Source organism: Dermochelys coriacea, chromosome 3 (assembly GCF_009764565.3).
Source record: "Dermochelys coriacea isolate rDerCor1 chromosome 3, rDerCor1.pri.v4, whole genome shotgun sequence".
NCBI classification, from domain to species: Eukaryota; Metazoa; Chordata; order Testudines; family Dermochelyidae; genus Dermochelys; species Dermochelys coriacea.
The window spans coordinates 68,102,434-68,123,976 of NC_050070.1; the positions used below are offsets into that span (position 1 = coordinate 68,102,434).

General features: G+C 40.0%; 1 protein-coding gene across 8 annotated transcripts in view; it reads right to left on the reverse strand.

Annotated features, from left to right (window-relative positions):
* RARS2 (arginyl-tRNA synthetase 2, mitochondrial) overlaps positions 1 to 21,543 on the reverse strand; it is a 61,381-nt gene that overhangs the window by 33,028 nt on the left and 6,810 nt on the right. For 6 of the 8 annotated variants that reach the window (XM_043510634.1, XM_043510633.1, XM_043510635.1 and 3 more), the window contains 7 exons: positions 21,023 to 21,096; positions 19,093 to 19,198; positions 17,112 to 17,195; positions 14,751 to 14,848; positions 13,105 to 13,160; positions 9,913 to 9,996; positions 3,819 to 3,895 (listed from right to left, as the gene is read on the reverse strand). In XM_043510634.1, coding sequence (XP_043366569.1) covers positions 3,819 to 3,895; positions 9,913 to 9,996; positions 13,105 to 13,160; positions 14,751 to 14,848; positions 17,112 to 17,195; positions 19,093 to 19,198; positions 21,023 to 21,096 — 579 coding nt within the window. The remainder of the gene's footprint in view (positions 1 to 3,818; positions 3,896 to 9,912; positions 9,997 to 13,104; positions 13,161 to 14,750; positions 14,849 to 17,111; positions 17,196 to 19,092; positions 19,199 to 21,022; positions 21,097 to 21,543) is intronic. The other 2 variants (XM_043510636.1, XM_043510638.1) reach the window with 2 other exon arrangements.

The following is a 21,543-nucleotide window of genomic DNA, read 5'->3' on the forward strand; positions in this document are numbered from 1 at the left end:
CATGTACTTAGAGCTATTTATCAATTTTACTGAGGGAGCCCAAGGGGAAAGAGAAAATATATATGGATTGTTAAAAGTCAAAGAGGTGAATGGCTTGGAAGCCAGAACCATTATTCTATTGTATAAACGGTACATATTTCTCTGCACATAATACACAGCTGGGTGGAATGCACTGAAATACTCAAACACACCTTATGACTGAGCCAGTAACTAGATTTATTTGAAACCATCATCCCATGACATAATGTCTGGTTAGTGTACCAGAATGTCAGCTTTAGCAGCAGCTGCCATCTTCAGCCCAATACAGATGGAAGTGTAGTTCAGCTTTTTATTAGATCACTGATTCTCTATGACACACACAACTCCATATCAGAATGTATAAATTGTTTTTGAATAGCACTATACATCTGGTATATTTACCATTAAAGAGTGGGGCACAGAACTTTTTACAATTCAAAATTTGTGCCTGGCCATCTCCAGAATGATTGGAATTGTTCTGCTAAGTGCCTTAAATCTATACTTGGCCATTTCTGATAGCTGATGCATGCAATCAGCCAGCAGACCATTTATTCATATTACAAAGGCTCAGTGAGGCTCTCTGCTCATGGCATGCAATGCAATCAATAGTAATGTTCTCTATATAAACTGGTGGAGAGAAGGATCAAATGAATTACTAGTTTGCATGTGGAACACGTTTGGATGGACTGAGTCAGAATCCTAAAATACAATCTGCTCTGAATCAGCAAGGAGATTTGTTTGATCCAAATAATCTATCCTCATGTGTCTGAAGAGCCCATTGTGCAGTCACTGGGTCAGATTCACTCTTCTGGTGCAGGGAGATGCAAACTGCTGTACCAGCTTGTGTCCCAGGAAGGCTATTCACCTAGGAGAGGACAGCTTTAACCCTCATCAACAAGGGCGCAATAGAATCCCTGCTGATGGAAGCTGCCTAGGAGATATTGTAAATCTAGTTCACTTTTACAATTGTAAAGAAAGATAAGCCCATTTTGCACAGCCAGGAGAGAATTCTGAAATTGTGCATGGCGACAATCACTTCTCACCACACATCCATGGTAGACAATCAATCAGAGGACCAAAAAAAAAAAAAAAAAAAGCCACCACAGCTAAATAGCAGAGTAATGGAAGCTGTCAGAGCCAAAAAGGCATCCTTTAAATTTTGGAAGTCAAATCCTAGTGAGGATAATAGGAAGGTGCACAAACTCTGGTAGGTTAAGTGTAAAAGTATAATAAGGCAGGCCAACAAAGAATTTGAGAAGTGTGATGAGGTGTATCAACCTCACACTAGTGAGGTGAGGGTTAAGGAGCTGGTCTGGAAGCAGGAAGCCACACCCCTCGCCTTTGCCAGGCATGCTCCCAGTGTAGGGATCATTCAAAAGGGAGCAGCTCAGCTCAGTCTGGGCTGACTGAGGAGGAAAGCAGTTGGGTGCAGCAGCCTCCTGCTGAGAAGCTGCCGGGACCAAGCCTCCTAGCCAAGATGATGGAAGACCGTTGACTGTGGGAACAGAGAGTGACAACTCACTGTCACCAGGGGCTCCGGAGACGATCCTGGGAGGAAGGCAGGAGGGATCCCAAGACAGAGCCGTGGCACTGCTGGAGGTACAGGGGTAGGAAGTGACCCAGGGAGTACAAGCAAGGTACCAGACCTTAGGCCACATATATGACCTACTGCTCTGAAGGGCCCAGGGTCAGAACCTGGTATTGGGTGGGCCCAAGTTATCCTACCTCCTTGTTGGGACTACAGCTGGTAGGCAGAGTGGCTCTTAACTCTTGCTATTGGGCAACACTACTGTGGAATATAGCTGCTGGGCACAACGGCCCTTGACTCTCCACATTGGGAGACATGGCTGTGAACTGTAGCCACTAGGCAAAGTGGTCCTGAACACTCGCTACTAGGCAATAATACTGGCCTGGGGCACACAGGCATTTCCTGACAAGAAGCAACTTGCTGGAGTTCTAACAGTAAGTATCTTTTTAAGTACATCAGAAGCAGGAAACCTGCCAAACAGGCAGTGTCGCCACTAGACGACCAAGGTATTAAAGGAGCACTCAGGGAAGACAAGGCCATTGCAGAGAAGCAAAATGCATTGATCTTCACTGCAGAGGATGTGGGGGAGATACCCACATCAGAGCTATCTTTTTTGGGTGATAAATCTGAAGTACTGTCCCAAATTGATTGATAAGTAGATGAGGTGTTAGAACAAACTGATCAACATAACAGTAATAAGTCACCAGGAGCAGATGGCATTCACACAAGAGTTCTGAAGGAACTCAAATATGAAATTGCAGAGCTACTAACTGTAGTATGTAACCTATTGCTAAAACAAGCTGCTGTACCAGATGACTGGAAGGTAGCCAATGTAACACCGATTTTTAGGAAGGACACCAGAGGCAATCCTGGCAATTACAGGCCAATAAGCCTAACTTCAGTGCTGGCAAAACTGATAGAAACTATAGTAAAGAACAAAATGATCAGACACAGATAAAAAGGTCAATTTTCACAATGGAGAGAAGTAAACAGCAGGGACCTCCAAGGATCTGTACTGGGATCTGTGCTGTTCAACGTATTCATTAATGATCTGGAAAAGGAAGTGAACAGTGAAGTGGCAAAGTTTGCAAATGTTAAACAATTATTCAAGATAGTTAAATTCAAAGGTGATTGTGAAGAGTGAGGGGGGATCTCACAAAACTGGGTGACTGGGTATCAAAATAGTAGATAAAACTCAACACTGATAAGTGCAAAGTAATGCACTGTGGAAACCATAATTCTAAACATATATATAGAATGATGGGTTCTAAATTAGCTGTTACTACTCAGTTAAGAGATCTTGGAGTCACCCTGGATAATTCTCTGAAAACTTCAGCTCAATGCACAGCAATGGTCAAAAAGACTAACAGACTGTAAGTTTCTATCCCTTTCCTAATAGTTTCTAAGATAGAAAATATCATAATGCCACTATATAAATCCATGGTGCACCCACATCTTGAATATTGTGTCCAGTTCTGGTTGCCTCATCTCAAAAAGGACATAGTGGAACTGGAAAAGATTCAGTAAAAGGCAATAAAAATGATCAAAGGATTGGAAGAGCTTCCATACAAGGAGAGACTAAATAGATTAGGGCTGTTCAGTTTAGAAAAAAGGTGACTAAGGGGGATGTGACAGAGGTCTATAAAGTCATAAACGGTGTGGAAAAAATTACTAAAGAAGTGTTAGTTGCCCTTTCCCGTAATACACAAACCAGGGGGCATCAAATGAAATTAATAAGCAGCAGGTATTAAACAAACAAGAGGAAGTACTTTTTTACACAACACACAACTAACTTGTGGAACTCATTGCCAGGGAATTATGTGATGGCCAGAAGTATAACTGGGTTCAAAAAAGAATTAGATAGGTTCATGGAGGATATATCCATCTATGGCAATTAGCCAAGATGGTCAGGGAATACAACCCCATGCTTGAGGTGATCCTAAGCCTCTGACTGCCAGAAGCCAAGAGGGGAAGACAGGGGTAGATCACTCCAACTGTCCTCTGTGTACACTACCCTGAAACTCTGGTCCTGGCTGCTGTCAGAGACAGGATACAGGGCTAGACAGACCATTGGTCTGACCCAGTATGCAGTTCTCATGTTCTTAAGAGCAATAGAAGGTATTTTAGCACTATAAATGCTTAGTGGAGCATAATATAACTTAATCAACAAATGTTTTTGTTTTAAAGACATATGCTTTCATACATCTAAAAGCTAATAACTATGTTGAAAGAATACTGCTAATATTATTTGATAACTTTTGAATCAACTTACCTCAAAGAGGTGTTGTAAAGGATTGGATTTTAGCTCGTCTTCATTGCCAAACTGTTCAAAACCAGCTCCCAGTAAACCTAGAATGAGTAATAATTAATAAAATGGGACATTAGAAAACAGATCAGTGTGTATTGTATCTCGATTAAAAGCTTTGTACAACCAAATCTGTATCTTAGCATTATAAGTAATGAAAGTAAAACACGCCAAAATATTTAAAAAACATTATTGTGTCTGCCACAACAGACAAAGAAAAGAAATTGATTATTCCAGCACTTGAAAAACCGTAATAGGCGAAGCCTGGTTTGAAAGACGGGGTGATCCTTCTAATGAGAAGTCCCTCCCAACACCACAGCTGCTGGAATTCCTAACCCTGGAACCTGCTTCAGGGATCCATCTTTCACATCAGCATTTAGCTAGACGCTGTCTGAAATCTGAAGCCCACACACCAATCCCCTATGTCTGCAGGAAACAAGGTGCTGCCCTATTCCTCACACCAAAGCCATCTGGTTGCCATGACTACTCCTTCACCAGTCTTTGGACCACTCCAAGCCCTGGTCTACACTGGGGAAAATCGATCTAAGTTACGCAACTTCAGCTACGTCAATAACGTAGCTTAAGTCCTTAGATTGACTTACCGTGGCGTCTTCACTGCGGTGAGTCAACCGCTGCTGCTCTCCCGTCGACTCTGCTTGCGCACAGCAGTGGAATACAGGAGTCGACGGGAAAGCGCTTGGGGGTCGATTTATCGCGTCTAGATTAGACGCGATAAATCGATCCCTGCTGGATCGATTGCTGCCCGCTGATCCGGCGGGTAGTGTAGACATACCCCAAGAGTCTGATCTCCACTACTCTATTTACACTTTTGTTTTGGGTCTTCCTTCCCAATGAATAGCTCCCATGCCCCACCTCTCCTGTTGCCCAGGGGCAACAGAGAGAAATTGACCAGACTATCAGTTTCTTCAGTGTTCCCAACAGTAACAATGAAAGCCAATTAGACTTTGGTCAGCTTTCACTCTGCTGCAGCTTACGAAAAATATGAGCCGCAACACAAACATTGGGGCTTCCTGTCTACAGAATGAGGACAATGCTCACTTCTTGTTTGGAAAGTTTCCTCTGGAGCCATAAGAGTAAAAATTTGGGCCAAGGTCAACAGTCTGCTACAGCTGCTGTTCTAGTGACACAAAACTGCTGCAAACCCATCTGAATCAGACAATTCAGTCAGGTTTAATGCTGCAGAGCCAGTCATAGCATCAGTGAACCGTACCCTTCATTTTTTAAAAAAATGCATTCTTCTATTCTGCAGAAGTTGATGGCATTTGTCCCCCCATTCTCCAGAGAAAGCTTCCTATTTTCCAAAAGTGGTGAGTAAGACAATGGATTTTTCAAGCCCCAGTTGATTATATCCAACAGGCCTTACAATATTGCAAGGAGAGTGAAGCAAAAAAAAGTAGGCTTATTTAAAAAAACAACCTCCCCCACATATTAGCATTTAAATGTAACAATTTCTACCTCAGAACAACATGAAGGGTCTGCCTGAACCCAATAAAAGCAAGGAAACTGATCTACTTAGCGTGTCCACACACTGCAGCACATGTAGCTGGGGCGGCAGAACCCAAAAGGGCATTCACTCGAGGTGTTTTCTCTACCACCACCCCGACAGTTCCACTGTAGAAAGACAGCTTTAAACTACAGCCCCGGCTCCACAGGATGCCTTGTGACAGCATATTCCCACGGGTCCCTGGTCATGCTCCCTCCCCCACCAGTACCAACCACTTTAGTAGCAGTCTTGAGAGACCAAGAGGCTACAGGCCTGTTGCACTGCTGCAACCTCCTTCCATGAGCCCATTCTGTTACCGGAGACTCTCAGCTAGTCTCTCTGTGTGTGGTCACCACAGACCCAAGCGTGAATCAAACCCATGAAGTTGCATGACTTGATTATTTCTTTAAATGTATCTGGTTGGTTTTAGAATTGCCCAAACATTCATAGATTAGAAGGCTAGACAGAACACCGTGATCATCTAGTCTGACCTCCTGTATAAACACAGGCAATAGGACTTTTCTGAAATAATTCCTGTTTGAACTAGGTCACCTGAGAGGTTTTAGAACTGCCCAAAGATTGCCTCAAAGGCTGAGAAACTGAAATCCTTTCCTCATCATTAAATCAAAAGAACTTGTCCAGGTGCCTTTGCAGCCATTCAGGAGAGCCGGAGTGAATTTTGAATCCACGTTCCCTCTGAGCTGTCAAGGACTAGGACTGCTGGGGAGATGGTACATGTATCCCTGAAGAGGGAGGGTATATACCACTTTGGAATAACTTCTCCAGCTGATAAAGGAAGTACTTCAAGAGTCTTATCCAGTTCCTGTTGGAAGCACAGAGATTGAAATAGAGGTCCTAGGAGGAGTTTAGTAAGGGAAGCAAGACAATATCCTGGAAAGAAAATTTAAAAAAGGGCTAATCCCATTTAAATTCAGTTCTATATTTTAAAAATTGTCTCTTGGCTGGGAACTTGTCTGCCAAGTTTCAGCTGGATACAGTTTAGAAGGCTAAGTTATAAACTCCTTGTAAATGGTGGCTATAATAGAAATGCTAACAGCTCATTAACTACAGTGGTGCTTCTGGGAAGTACCATTATAATAAAATTCCTAAGCTATAATTTTGTGAACCGTGGTCACATCCTTTATAAAAGCTGTTAAATATCGGAACTGAATAGGCCAATATAAAAGAACATCTGTTTTAAGGGGGACAGTTAAAACTAGTAGCTCAAAAATATGACCTACCAGCTATGCTTTAGATAGAAGGTTCGCATGTACACAATATGCTTTCCAACTACCTTTCCTGACAGCAAGATGTATGTGGCAATATATAAAATACCTGCTATTCAAAGTTCTTTGAAAGCACCATTCTGCAATCAAACTATTTACTTCTCAAGAAGTTATCTTGCTCTGGCTCTGAGGATATGGGGACAGCGGTGGATGTGATATATCTTGACTTTAGAAAAGCTTTTTATACGATCTCCCACAGTATTCTTGCCAGCAAGTTAAAGAAGTATGGATTGGATGAATGGACTATAAGGTGGATAGAAAGTTGACTAGATTGTCAGGCTCAATGGCTAATGATCAATGGCTCGATGTCTAGTTGGCAGCTGGTATCAAGCAGAGTGCCCCAGGGGTTGGTCCTAGGGCCAGTTTTGTTCAACATCTTTATTAACAATCTGGATGATGGGACGAATTGTACCCTCAGCAAGTTCACAGATGACACTAAGATGGGGGGAGAGGTAGATACGCTGGAGGGTAGGGATAGGATCCAGAGAGACCTAGACAAATTAGAGGATTGGGCCAAAAGAAATCTGATGAGGTTCAACAAGGACAAGTGCAGAGTCCTGCACTTAGGAAGGAAGAATCCCATGCACTGCTACAGGCTGGGGACCGACTGGCTAAGCAGCAGTTCTGCAGAAAAGGACCTGGAGATTACAGTGGATTAGAAGCTGGATATGAGTCAGCAGCGTGCCCTTGTTGCCAAGAAGGTCAATGGCATATTAGACTGTATTAGTAGGAGCATTGCCAGCAGATCGAGAGAAGCGATTATTCCCCTCTATTTGGCACTGGTGAGGTCACACCTGGAGTATTCCAGTTTTGGTCCTCCCTACTACAGAAGGATTGTGGACAAATTGGAGATAGTCCAGCAGAGGGCAATGAAAATGATGAGGGGGCTGGGGCACATGACTTATAGGAGAAGCTGAAGGACTGGGCTTGTTTAGCCTGCAGAAGAGAAGAGTGAGGGGGCATTTGATAGCAGCCTTCAACTACCTGAAGGGGGGGTTCCAAAGAGGATGGAGCTCGGCTGTTCTTAATGGTGGCAGATGACAGAACAAGAAGCAATGGTCTCAAGTTGCAGTGGGGGAGGTCTAGGTTGGATATTAGGAAACACTATTTCACTAGGAGGGTGGTGAAGCACTGGAATGAGTTACCTAGGAAGGTGGTGGAATCTCCATTCTTGGAGGTTTTTAAGATCTGGCTTGACAAAGCCCTGGCTGGGATGATTTAGTTGGTGTTGGTCCTGCTTTGAGCAGGGGATTGGATTAGATCAGTGGTTCTCAAAACCGGTCCGCCGCTTGTTCAGGGAAAGCCCCTGGCGGGCCGGACCACTTTGTTTACCTGCCGCGTCTGCAGGTTCAGCCGATCGCGGCTCCCACTGGCCGTGGTTCGCCGCTCCAGGCCAATGGAGGCTGCGGGAAGCAGCGCGGGCTCAGGGACATGCTGGCCGCCCTTCCCACAGCCCCCATTGGCCTGGAGCGGCGAACCGTGGCCAGTGGGAGCCGTGATCGGCTGAACCTGCGGACGCGGCAGGTAAACAAACCAGTCCGGCCCGCCAGGGGCTCTCCCTGAACAAGCGGCGGACTGGCTTTGAGAACCACTGGATTAGATGACCTCCAGAGGTCTCTAACAACGCTAATATTCTATTATTCTAACAGAGCAGGGAAAAGCAGCCTTAACCAAGTTTTATTTTGCTATTTAAATATTGTTGCAGTATCCACGTTAAGAAAAAAAAAAGATGAAGTCATATTAAAGGGATAAATATAAAATAAAACGTGTAACTATGAAGTCAGTCTAATTTTAAGGCAACTCATCATACAAGTATCCCTACTTATTAAATTCCACAGGGCTCAGTTTTGTGCCCACTGAAGTCCATAGTAAAATTTCCTTTTGACATCAGTGACACTGGTTCAGGCCCTAGAGATGCTTGGTTGAAATAACATAACAAAAAGCAAAATATTTGTTACTTGCCATTAAAGTGTCAGAAAAATGAAATTAAATTTGCCTTACAAAACTGTCCTGTGAAAACATCCACCCATCCACACGAGGATTATGAATACACTAACATTTTTCTCGTCTGTCCAAAACAAACCAATCAACCAAACTAAAAGATCCTTGTCCCAAATTAGAGGGCAGGTAGAACTGTGCAGGGCTGGCATTTAATATATGTATCATCTACATAGAGGAGATTGAACACATAATAATATGCAGGGGCATAGAAGTTTTATTGATATGATTTTGGGAGTTAAGCATCGCCCCAACCGAATGCCATAAATGCACCCCGATACACAACTATTTTATTTATGCAACACATTTTAGAAAAATTGTTGTCTGCTTTTTGTTTTTTAAACCAAAATTTTGTTGGCAATATTTTTTTTTATCTGTCTTCAAAGTCTGAATGTATTAGCTACCAGTCTCAGAGTAACAGAAAGTCAATACATTTTTAAAACCTCTAGAAAACTATCACAAATAGCTCTTTTGGAGGGGATGGAAGTGGAGGGGCAAAAGTATGGTGAAGTTAAGGTCTGATATCTTTCAGACTGACAGGGTTAAAAAATGATGAAGCTTGGAATGAATCTCAGGTCTCCTATGATATAAAATAAATGTTTGCAGTCATGGTGGCTCATGTAATATGAGACATTAGGGTAGTCATTGGTGCAAGAAATAAACAGTTGCCCATCTTAGACTCCAGAGCAGTATAATTTCCAGTCCTTGCTTCTACAATTTTGGGGGTAAAATTGATATTGAGATTAACCTCTTCTTTCTTCACACACTTTTTAAATAGCAGCTATTTGAACATTTCTCAGATGTTTGATTTTAGTGCTGGCAAACAGGGACTTTTAATTATCATCAACCATGCACAGTTCTGTACATTAATAGGCATGGGCCTAAAGGGGTTTGATAAGTTAAAGGCACAAAACAGAATGCAAGACAGGAGAGCAACTATGCAATATGAATTCAAATTGTTCTACTGTTTCACAAAATAAGAAATTTATTCTATGGTTATGTCTACAAGTGTGAGGTAAATAAATTGAGTACAGTGGGTTCAGGCTCCAGCAGTTCTTACACAAGCAAAACTCCCAACATGGGTATGCATGACAAGAGAATTCAGTATTAGGATATATACAGCTCTAACCATTCACTTACTGTCTATAACTTATTTTAGCAGCATGAGCCCGTCCAATTATTAATCTTTGCTATAGCCAAATCCAGTGAGGCAGCAAGAAATTGAGGTTGTAAGCCTAGATAACGTTATTTGTGAAAGAGAAAATAAACATACCAAATTGCATGCCCCAGTCTCCAAGGTAATTTATTCTTGTTACATGATGTCCAAGTGCTTCTTTGAGGTTTGCTACAAAATTCCCTGATAATCAAAATTATTATTATTACTCAAAACAGTAAGTGTTCTCTCATTCTTAATACTAGTTTTGTTTTGATACCATCTGCATTACAAATCCAATAAAATGTACTGTTCTACCAAATTTCTCGCTGAAATGAATCAGACTTTTAATTTTCTCAGGTCATGTGCGGGTTTTTGCGCACGTGGAAGGCACTGTATATTATTTCATTGTTGTACAGAAAAAAAACATAATATTTTGAGTTTATATGATGCTCTTCAGCTGACCATCACAAATGCTTTTCAAGCCTCAGTGCATCCTCACAACACTGCCGTAGAATACATCAGTCGTCCACTCCATTTTTCAGATAGGCAAAGAGACACAAAGAAGTTAAGTGATTGCCCAAGTTCACCGATCATGTCAGTGGCAAAGCTTAGAAATGTACCTGGCAAAGCTTAGAAAAGTACCAAAAACTCATGACTTCCAGTGCTGTGCTCGAACCACCACAGTGTCTGTAAACAGGCTGCATTCCAACCCGGCTCCTAACACATTATACCCACGAGACAGGTCCAGTCTTTAACCCCTTCCCAAAGCTTGCTTTTAATATTACTGTAATTAAAATGCAAAAAATCCCTCAACCTCATCTTTCTCCTGAGCTGGGCTGTTCTTAAGATTTTTCCTTGCTTAACTTCTGTGTCTCTGCCCCTGGTTTCCCCTGCTTTAAAGGGGCTTAAATCCTTTTAGCTCTGATGCAGGAGTATAAAAGGACCCATCTGGTCTGATATCAGAGTGACTCAGCTGCAGAGCTCTGTCTTTCTCCTGGAACCTTTATCCTGACACCATGTTACAGTACCCAACCATAATTTTCTATTAGATTCATTCATTCTATTCAGTTGATTTCGTCCCTTCTGTGTAGACAGTGATCTATAGGATTATTTTGGGGAATGGTTCTCCCCACAGGAGATGGTGTAAAAAGGAGGAGCTACGACACCTTGTAGCACTTAGCTAACAATTACATTGTACAGAATTCAGAGTAGCAGCCGTGTTAGTCTGTATTCGCAAAAAGAAAAGGAGTACTTGTGGCACCTTAGAGACTTACAAATTTATTAGAGCATAAGCTTTCGTGAGCTACAGCTCACTTCATTGGATGCATTTGGTGGAAAAAACAGAGGAGAGATTTATATACTCACACACAGAGAACATGAAACAATGGGTTTATCATACACACTGTAAGGAGAGAGATCACTTAAGATAAGCCATCACCAGCAGCGGGGTGGGGGGGCGGGGAGGCGGGGGGGGAGGAGGAGGAAAACCTTTCATGGTGACAAGCAAGGTAGGCTAATTCCAGCAGTTAACAAGAATATCAGAGGAACAGTGGGGGGTGGGGTGACAGAGCCAAAAGAGTACCCAGAAGTCACCTACTACAGGACAGGCCCAACAAAGAAAACAACAGAACGCCACTAGCCATCACCTTCAGCCCCCAACTAAAACCTCTCCAACGCATCATCAAGGATCTACAACCTATCCTGAAGGACGCGCCATCACTCTCACAGATCTTGGGAGACAGACCAGTCCTTGCTTACAGACAGCCCCCCAATCTGAAGCAAATACTCACCAGCAACCACACACCACACAACAGAACCACTAACCCAGGAACCTATCCTTGCAACAAAGCCCGTTGCCCACTCTGTCCACATATCTATTCAGGGGATACCATCATAGGGCCTAGTCACATCAGCCACACTATCAGAGGCTCGTTCACCTGCGCATCTACCAATGTGATATATGCCATCATGTGCCAGCAATGCCCCTCTGCCATGTACATTGGCCAAACTGGACAGTCTCTACGTAAAAGAATGAATGGACACAAATCAGATGTCAAGAATTATAACATTCAAAAACCAGTTGGAGAACACTTCAATCTCTCTGGTCACTCCATCACAGACCTAAGAGTGGCTATACTTCAACAAAAAAGCTTCAAAAACAGACTCCAATGAGAGACTGCTGAATTGGAATTAATTTGCAAACTGGATACAATTAATTTAGGCTTGAATAGAGACTGGGAATGGATGAGTCATTACACAAAGTAAAACTATTTCCCCATGGTATTTCTCCCTCCCACCCCACCCCCCACTGTTCCTCTGATATTCTTGTTAACTGCTGGAATTAGCCTACCTTGCTTGTCACCATGAAAGGTTTTCCTCCTCCCCCCCCCCCCCCCCCCCCGCTGCTGGTGATGGCTTATCTTAAGTGATCACTCTCCTTACAGTGTGTATGATAAACCCATTGTTTCATGTTCTCTGTGTGTGTGTATATAAATCTCTCCTCTGTTTTTTCCACCAAATGCATCCGATGAAGTGAGCTGTAGCTCACGAAAGCTTATGCTCTAATAAATTTGTTAGTCTCTAAGGTGCCACAAGTACTCCTTTTCTTATTGTACAGAATGGTTGGATGCAGTATTAACTCAATAGATGATGCAGTAGTGCAGACAGTTATCCTTGTCAGTAAAGTAGCACTTTATACACTGATATGGGGAAATACTGAAAGAGAAAAAACAATGAAGTTAAAAGTTCACTTAATAGCTTTTGTGCCACTGGAATGTTGAGTGGTAAACTAACACACAACACACAACAATTCAGTTATGTACAGGCGTCAACGAGAGTTTTATCCCCTGTATTTGAGGTCAGAACTGGGCCCACAATCACCATGACAGCAATACTGACATATAGTAGTTAACGTATTACAAACAAACCTCATGTCAGACAACCTCTAAGACAACCGGACAAACCAGAAATGGAAGTTAGTCTTAAAAGGACTTAAAATATACCAACAAAGGCTTCTAACAATGTCTTTCTAGGATGCGATTTTAAATCTCTAATTTGGGATTTCCTTATTTAATGCTCACTGTACTATAACTAAGTAATGTGCTCATTAATAAATCTGTCAGTAACAGACTGAGTTTTTGTTGTTTACTCCCTTCCTTCACTGTTTAATCGGTAGGAGGTTCTTATTAAACATAAGGTTGGCCAGATATGGCCTCTCCACTATAGGAATGAAATTCAATAGGATTTTCTATTGAACTCCACAGAGGATACACAGAAGATTTTCTAGGCTGTAGTTAAATGTGTACTTACCTATTATCGTGGAACGCAAGTGTCCTACATGAAACTTTTTGGCAATATTGGGTGAACTGCAATAAATACCCACAGTTAACATTTGTTCACTGTACAAAACACAGAACTGCCAGATCATTGTCTCCCCTAACAAACATCCAAACAGTTGCTACACTCTTTCCATGTCCTGAAAAGTGCTAAAGGAAAACACAGTTCCCACCCTTTCCAATAAAATTCCAAGGCTGATCTAATGAGCTGGGATCCAGGTCTCAATTTTGCTCCAGAAGGCAAGGCATCAAAATAAACCATGTTGCCTTCCCAATTAGGATTGTATTTGAAAAGTTGTATACTAAGTAGATAACAAAGTACTCGCATCATGCTCTGTCACTATATAAAAATTATGCAAGTAGGGATTTTTCACAACAGACCTTTACTTTTATACAATATCTCCCTTCCTAGAAGTAATTGTGACTCCATTGCAAGGCTTTCATACAAAGCCCTACACACTATGTATGCCCTTGAGGGCATACTCCCTTTCAAATACCAACTCCAAGTAACTGCAATCAAGTATTACTATCTGCAGGAATTAAATTCAGTCGAACCCAACAAGAGCAGAGCTCTGGTAAATATTTTCAAACCTACAGGACCCCTCCCCCCCACTCCCTGCACCAGGTGAGAACAACCAAAGTGCTTTCATTTACTTCCTCATTTGTAAGTCAGAATCATTTAGGTTAATTAACCTCAGGGCATTTAAAGTTTACTTCTTCCAGACACTTGTACAGTACTATCCTTGATTTACTAGTTCTCTTGTGCTCCCTCTGCTGGCAGGTTATTCATGTCGCAGCACAGCAAAGATAAGGCAAATAGGTCTTTTTATAATTTTGAGCCAGATTTTCAGAGACCAAAGTCCATTTTTTGTGGACACAAAATTGTGCTCACAATTATTTGTGCCTGAAAAAAATACTCAGGCCAGGGTCTGAACATCCAGCCCAAAATTTAAAAAAGCCAACTACTTATTTCTGACCTGACAATATCGTTGTTGTTCAGTTGCCAACCTAACCAGATGGTGGAAGATGCACAAGTGAGCAAGCAAACCAGAGTACAGCGCAAATATCCTGAAATAAAGAGTCTTAACCAGGTATCTGTTTTTTCAGGAACAAATAACTGGAGACAATTTTGCACCAGTAGTTTTGTGCCTGCAGTTTAGAACATTTAGACATCCAAACTGCTTGATTGCTCCTGAAAATCTTGGATGTAGGCATCAAAGTGATCTAAATTGCAGGTGCAAATAAATGTTGGTGCGAAACAGTACAACTGAAGCTCATTTAAAGCCTAAAAAATTGAGGCTAAAGGATAAAAATTCAGCCTTAGTTTCTTCATAACCGAATTAATTAAAACAAAAAAGACTATCATCCTCCAAATCAGAACATTCTTAATAAGGGTCAAATCAAGGCCTGAACTATCACACTAAATAGTGAAGACATCCTTAACAGTTCTAGGGGGGAAAAAGCCCCAAATATGATTTATGTTGTATTTGCAAATAAGATACCCATGTACTAATGCAGTTGAATACCATACATGTAACAATGCAGTAGTATCACCTTTCTTATTAAAGAATGTAAGGTATTTTATTGATTCTTCTAAAAGGACTTCACCCATGTACGCACCTAAACTCAATCACTATCTTTCTTCTGGGAAGCGTAGAGAACAGTTCACTTTTTATTCCATATTCTGAGCCATCTTTAAATACCTGCTGCAACACAGTCTAAAAAGCAAGAAAAAAATGGCTTGGAAAAGTACTTCATTGACAGAAAAAGAGCAATCAACAAAGAATTTTTTTAATGTTTTACTAATTGCCTAAAAGCTTAATCCTTTATGCATGTAAGCAATCCCACTGAGGGTTATCTGCATAGTTGGCCAGACAAAGCAAGGTCCTACACTAAACCCCATGGCATTTTGATTTGTGCGTCTGTAACACAACAATTTTTGAAAACTGCATCCCATCAACTTCAAAATTTCAGGGAATTTTCTAGGCTGCACTGATTTTGGTGAAAAATCAGAAAACCAGAAAAGCCTGATTTCCACTAATATCACCATTTGTCACTCAGGTTAGAGGGCGAAGGAAGAAACTGCAGAGGTAGGGTTAGGCTAGGATTAGTGGGCCCCTCACCCCACAACATTTTGCACCACCTTGCATTTTGCAACTTTGTCCCTTGAAATTATGGAGGGCTGACTAAAATATATTGAAAAATATTAAAAATGGAAATTTTTATTTAATACAATATATAAAGAAGGATTGTATTAATTCAGTAAAAATATGTTTCTGTATGTACTCGTCTGTCACAGAAAGTTCAGTGTCCAAAAAATTTAGCATGTTGGGCTACAGATACTGGGAGGGCTTGCCGAAGGGTATATGGTATCGTAACCAAATGAAATGACATATCCATGAAGAGCAAAGATTTTCACGAAGACTGTAAGGATTCCGGAGAAACCGTTAAAGGCCGCTCATGCAGAAACACAGAAACTGAACTGCTCTTCAACAGAAATATTTTATGCTCTTATAATGGCGCTTACAGTATTACTATAGTATCAAGGCCCATCCCATTAGATAACCAAAATTACAATAGGCCAGTGGTCTCATTTTCCTCTCCCCTACTTGAAGGGATTTGGATCTATGTTTTTTTGCCCATTTCCCTCTCTGTCTCTTTACCACACTTCTCCTCTCTTCCTCATAACCTGAGTGAGGCATGATTATGTCTTAATTCTGCGCTGAGTCTGGCAAAACTCACACTGAAGTCAGGCAGTCAGTGAGCATTCTGCTTGAATAAGGAGTGCTGAACAGGGCCCAAAGAAAGGAAACTTTTGATTTAACTGACAATTTGACCAAATCTTGCCCATTAATCAGCTCAGAAACAAGAGCCAATAAAAATTTGATAGAACAGTCACACTAAATTCACATATTGTTAAAGTGGATTGTATGTAACCAGTTTAAAATTAAATGATAATTTTATGGCATTTGTAACTATGTTAATGTTTTCCGTAGGATAAGGTAAAAAATAAAAAAGGATCTAATCAATAGAAGTGCACATAGCACTAATAACTAAGAAGCAGACTGAAAGAGAGTATTCTTAATTTCTATTACATACATATTGATGACCACAACATAAAAGTATTCAGCAAAATAGGAGAAGGCAACTTCTTGGGCTTCACCAATATAGATGAGAATTTTCACTTCCCCAGAGACAGGCAATCAGTTTTCCAAGACAACTATCTGTTAAATCCACTGCTCAGTCTCTGGTTTAGATTTTCAGAACAACTGTATGGTGCACCTAGCTCAATGAACTAGCTGAGCAACCAACCTACAAAAGGACTTTTGAGTCTAGCTGTACTACCCATCCACCTGTCTCCCTAAGGATCTTGAAACAAGGACCCAGAAATCAGAGTCTACTTTGGGATAATACTACCAGTGATGAAGGTGAGTGGCCAACTTCCCTCCAGCAAGTTATTGATTTAACATTTAAGCTGTCTTTTCCAATTAGCCACCAGTCTTTGAAGTTTTGAACAAACCATAATATGGTAAAATCTAAAGAGCAAAAATTACAATTCTAGATGTCTTTATAAAATAGTATTTTCCACCTCTAGCAAAGGCCTTGGAGCACAAGAACCAAGAATAAATTTTTGACTTGCACAATTTAGGACCTGACCCTAAATTGTAGACCAAATTTAGCCTTTAAAGGGAAAAGGGGAAGAAGAAAAGTCAGAATTATTAAACCGTGTCAGAGAAACTACTTCCTTATATTTTTAAGAAGAGATCTTTCTGAACCTGATTCCAAATTCTCAGAATGCATAATAAAAGACAGCTGTATAGTCACTCCTTAGAGAGAGGGAATATATGGTTTTTAAACTGAAACAATGAATGTTTGAATGTAAAGTTCTGCACTAAGACTACAGTTGATGTTTTTCATTTCTATGTAGAGGGGCTAATTTTGTCATTATTGTTAATATTTCATGCGTTTTAAAATACTTACCTTTGCTAATAATTCCCTATTTATTGTGAAGTTCACTGTTCCTGGACCAGTGCTGATTTCACTCACTACCGTATCACATTTTAGCTAAAAAACACATAAAAACAGGTGAACAAATCATTTGCTTCATTAGACATGCAATATTATATTGGCTAGAATTGTTTAGGATGGAAAGGAAGTACAGTGGGTCATCTAATAAATCCATCCCTCATAGAAAGGTAGACTTGCGTTCATTATTTCCAAACCATCTCCAACAGATGAATATCTAGTTGACCCTCGGATACTATACTTTCTCTTCTTTTGATCTAGTCCATTTCTATCATTTTAATGGAATGAAAGAGTTGATTTTTATATCAATATAGATAGGTACTGAGATGCATGTGACAGTTTCCATGACACATGTTAGTGTTTATAATGCCAGTCACTAATACCTTAAAACATAGGAGCCCAAAGTTAGGCTCCAAAATCCTTATAGAGGTTCCTAAATAAGAGACCTGACTTTCACAAATCCTCAGCACCCAGCAGTATCAACTGAAGCTGGTGAGTGCCGCTGGGTGCGCAACACTTTTCAAAATTAGGTTTAAAATTTATTTAAGACACATATTTTTTTGAAAATTGACCCCCAAAATTATATTTGAACTCCACATCTAACTTTGAAAGGCAATCAGCAGTTAACGTAGCTTTTTCTTGGCTATTTTGTCTTCTCTCTAATTGAGAGTTTTGGCCTCTTCCTTATTAAATGGGCAGATTTCTATGCCCAATAAAACCTGCCTAGAGAAATAAAAATAAAAAGTTGCATAACTCCTAATATAAATTATTTGGTTACTGATCTTTGTTTCAAATTAACAAGTAATGGAATTAAGCAGAAACATTGCATCTCCACTGATGAAGATTCCTCAGTCTGCCTAAGGAACATAGGAATTGCCATGATGCATCTAGTTCAGTATCCCACCAACCTTTTGTTGGCCACTAGTGTAAGGGGTTGGGTGGCCTCCTTTACTCTCTGCTGATCCTCAGCTTCCAGAATACTCCCTTGTGGCTACAGGCAACCAGTGTAAATCAGAACAGGTTTCAGGCCTTTGTCTCTTCATCTTTGAGCTACACAAAGCACTCCTTGGCCACAGTACCTGTTACATCTTCCCTCAATCATCCCATCTCTTGTCCAGATCTTGTCACTTTCCCTCAGAGTCTCACTCGCCAAACCTCTTGTTTTTGCTGCTTTTCTCTGAACTCCCTCCAGTCTGTTGGAAGTGTAGTGTCAAAACTGAACACAGTATCCCAATAAGGCCTAGCCAGCACTCAATCGTTACTTCAGTTGTTTTTAGATGTGACACTCCTCTATCGGTATAACTCATTCTTAGTATTTACTCGTTCTTGTGACAAAACTGCCCGGGCAATGCATTCAGTCTTGCACAACATCCTTTTGTAGTATTTACACACAACTTTCCATGTGTGTATTAGGCATATTAATTTACATTCACCTTCAGTGAATCTCATTTTTTTATGGTAATCCATTTTTCCAGTATATTAAGATTATATCCTATTATAATCCTATTTTCCAAAGTATTTGTGATACTTATCAGCTTTGTATCATCTACAGATTTAAGTCTCTAAAACATTAAGGAGAATACTGAATAGTGTGGACTCAGAATGAACTCTGTATACAATTTAGACATCACCTCTCAATGTCACATTGAACAATTAATTACTCCCAGGTTATTTTTGTTTTAAATAAAACTGTGACATCATTTTATAGTACTCTTATCTATATCCCTGTTTCTCTAATTTCCCATGAAGATGTCCTGTGCAATTGGGTCAAATGGCTGCTGTTATGTTACACTCACTCAAATGGCTGCAGTTGTCACTGGAATCAGTAGGAGCTCTTTGTGTCTGAGTACCATTTTCTCTAAGGAATTTGCTACATTTCCTTTATCTAATAAGCTTGTTATTGTATCAAATAAAGCAGCTTATTGTGCCAGAGTACCTTCTCTGCTAGCCTCTGAGTTTGAAGCTGAAGATCTGGCTTTGAACGATCACTAGACTTGTTCTCTATCACAGAGCCCACAAAGAGCTGGAAATCGGCAACTGGCCTAGAGAAAGACATAAAAAATTGAGATTGGGTAAAACAGAGCTTGCTGTTACTAAAATCTATTGAAATGCTGGGGAAATTTACTAAATGTTAATAATCCATTTTTGTAGGGAATAATTCCAGTTAGGCATTCACTCAAAGCCTTCATGTCAAATAACAAAAGAGCATCAAACATGTTTTAACTGTTCCCAATATCCTCTGAGAAGAACCACAAGAGCACATCACAATTTCATCTGAGTAATAAGGGAACTTTTAACAGATTTTTTCCAATAACCACTTGTTATCTGCTAAAAAGAAATATCAATATTTATTAGGCAGACCAGTGAAAAGGTAAATGATACTGGAGACAATTGTTGACTACTATGCGTAACCTACACAAACATAAAGTGCATGAGGCTTCTCCTGTTCAATTTAAAGGAGAAAAGACAAAACTGAACAATCTATGATGTCTGAAAGATACTGGCTAAGGAAAAAATGTTCAATAACGCAATCACACAGCCTGTGGAAAAATATTACTTCCCTAAAACTTTTCAGAATGTCTGTGATCTTTAGTAAAAAGAAAAGGAGTACTTGTGGCACCTTAGAGACTAACAAATTTATTAGAGCATAAGCTTTCGTGAGCTACAGCTCACTTCATCGGATGCATTTGGTGGAAAAAACTGTGTGATCTTTAGTGGTTTTCAAAAGCCAAGTCTAATAAGCAAACAATATTTCATGAGTGTATGTGAGACAGACCGCCAGTCTTGAGGAAATTAGCTATTTCCCAATGATATGGTAGGATGGAAAATGCAGTTGTGTTAGCATTTTTCGACTACCTCACACTCGTGGGGTATAAAAGGTGTTATAAGGCAAAGACTACTTACAGAACAGCTGGAGTATAGGTGCAATTAGTTGGTTAGCTAGTTTAAAGGGATCCTTTTTCCTTTGTCAGGAGAACTATCTTGAGTACAGGTTAAGGAAATGGTAGTAGACTCCCCCATCCCAACTGCTATGCTGTATGCCATGTGCTCGTGGTTTACAGTCCTCCACTCCAGCAGCGGCTCCATTTTGGTGATGCTGTTTTTATTTAGGGCTTGATGCTATAAACATTATTGCAGTAGGGCTCTGATCCAGCAAAATACTTAAACATATGGTTAACTTTAAGCATGTGAATTGTCCTATTGACATCAGTAAGACTACTCACTTCTATGCCAGATAGTCGGCATTTGTAGGATAAAGAAAGAACTCTGGGATCCTTCTAGATTGATACTATTGAACATGTGCCTGGCTACAGAAAGGCCCAACCTACTGTGATGCACAGATAAATATTGTACAATTAAATTTTTTTCATTTTCCGCCTAATTACTATATTCACTTTGTATATGATTTGAGGGCATAACACTTTATATTAAGAATTCTTTCACTTGTAATAAAATCCAATTTACCTTTTGCATCTCTCAGACAGAAGAATGAAAATCAATATGAATGTTACTTTTATTTCTAATCAGTTTCACTTTCAGATTTTTAGTGCTGTAATATTTGCATTTCAGGCACTACAATGAGATATTTATTTCAATTGCATTTTTAAGCATCAGAAGTGATTCTGTTGGTTCTGAGATTTCATAAAAGCTTGTTTTTAAAAAAATTAAATGGTGAGCCAGATTTAAGTTAAATGTCCCTCTAAAACTGACTGGGATTTAAATATACAGTAATTATAATTTTCATATTAGCCAGTACTGTTTGATTTTCTGTATTCGTATTTCCCTAAAAGCTCACTGAGATCTTACAGTATTAAGCACCACACAAAAAAATTATTTTATTAGAACATAAAATGTAAACACTTTACCGTTTTTTGGAGACAGGAAGTGCAGATATTGACTTTATCAAATTTTCTGGTGGCAGGTTCAAAACTCTTGAAAGCTAGATTTGAAACAGATCAAAACTATAATAAGAAAGATTTTCAGTGAAGTTACTCCCTCTTTAGGCTCCAATGCGGATGTGACATACATTTTTATAAATTTATTACCATCCAGACTGGTGGAAAAAATGTTAGCTGAAGCTATTTTAAGATCAATTTTTAAAAATGTGTTACAAACACAGCCAATGAAAAAATATAAAGGGCGCTTTAGAGAAAGCTGTACTAATCAAAACTTGCAGCTCTAAACCCTTCCTTGTAGAAGGAAGGCTGCAGAGACCTGTTTATCGGAATGGAAAAGATAAATTTTATTTTAATATAAACTATTTATTGCATGGAAGATGAATGAAAATCAATTGCTGTCCCAATTTAAGATATCTTTCATGAGGGTAACTGAGTAAGTGGTATCTTCAGTCAGACTGGGTTATATTTAACCCTAGTGGAAACAGATG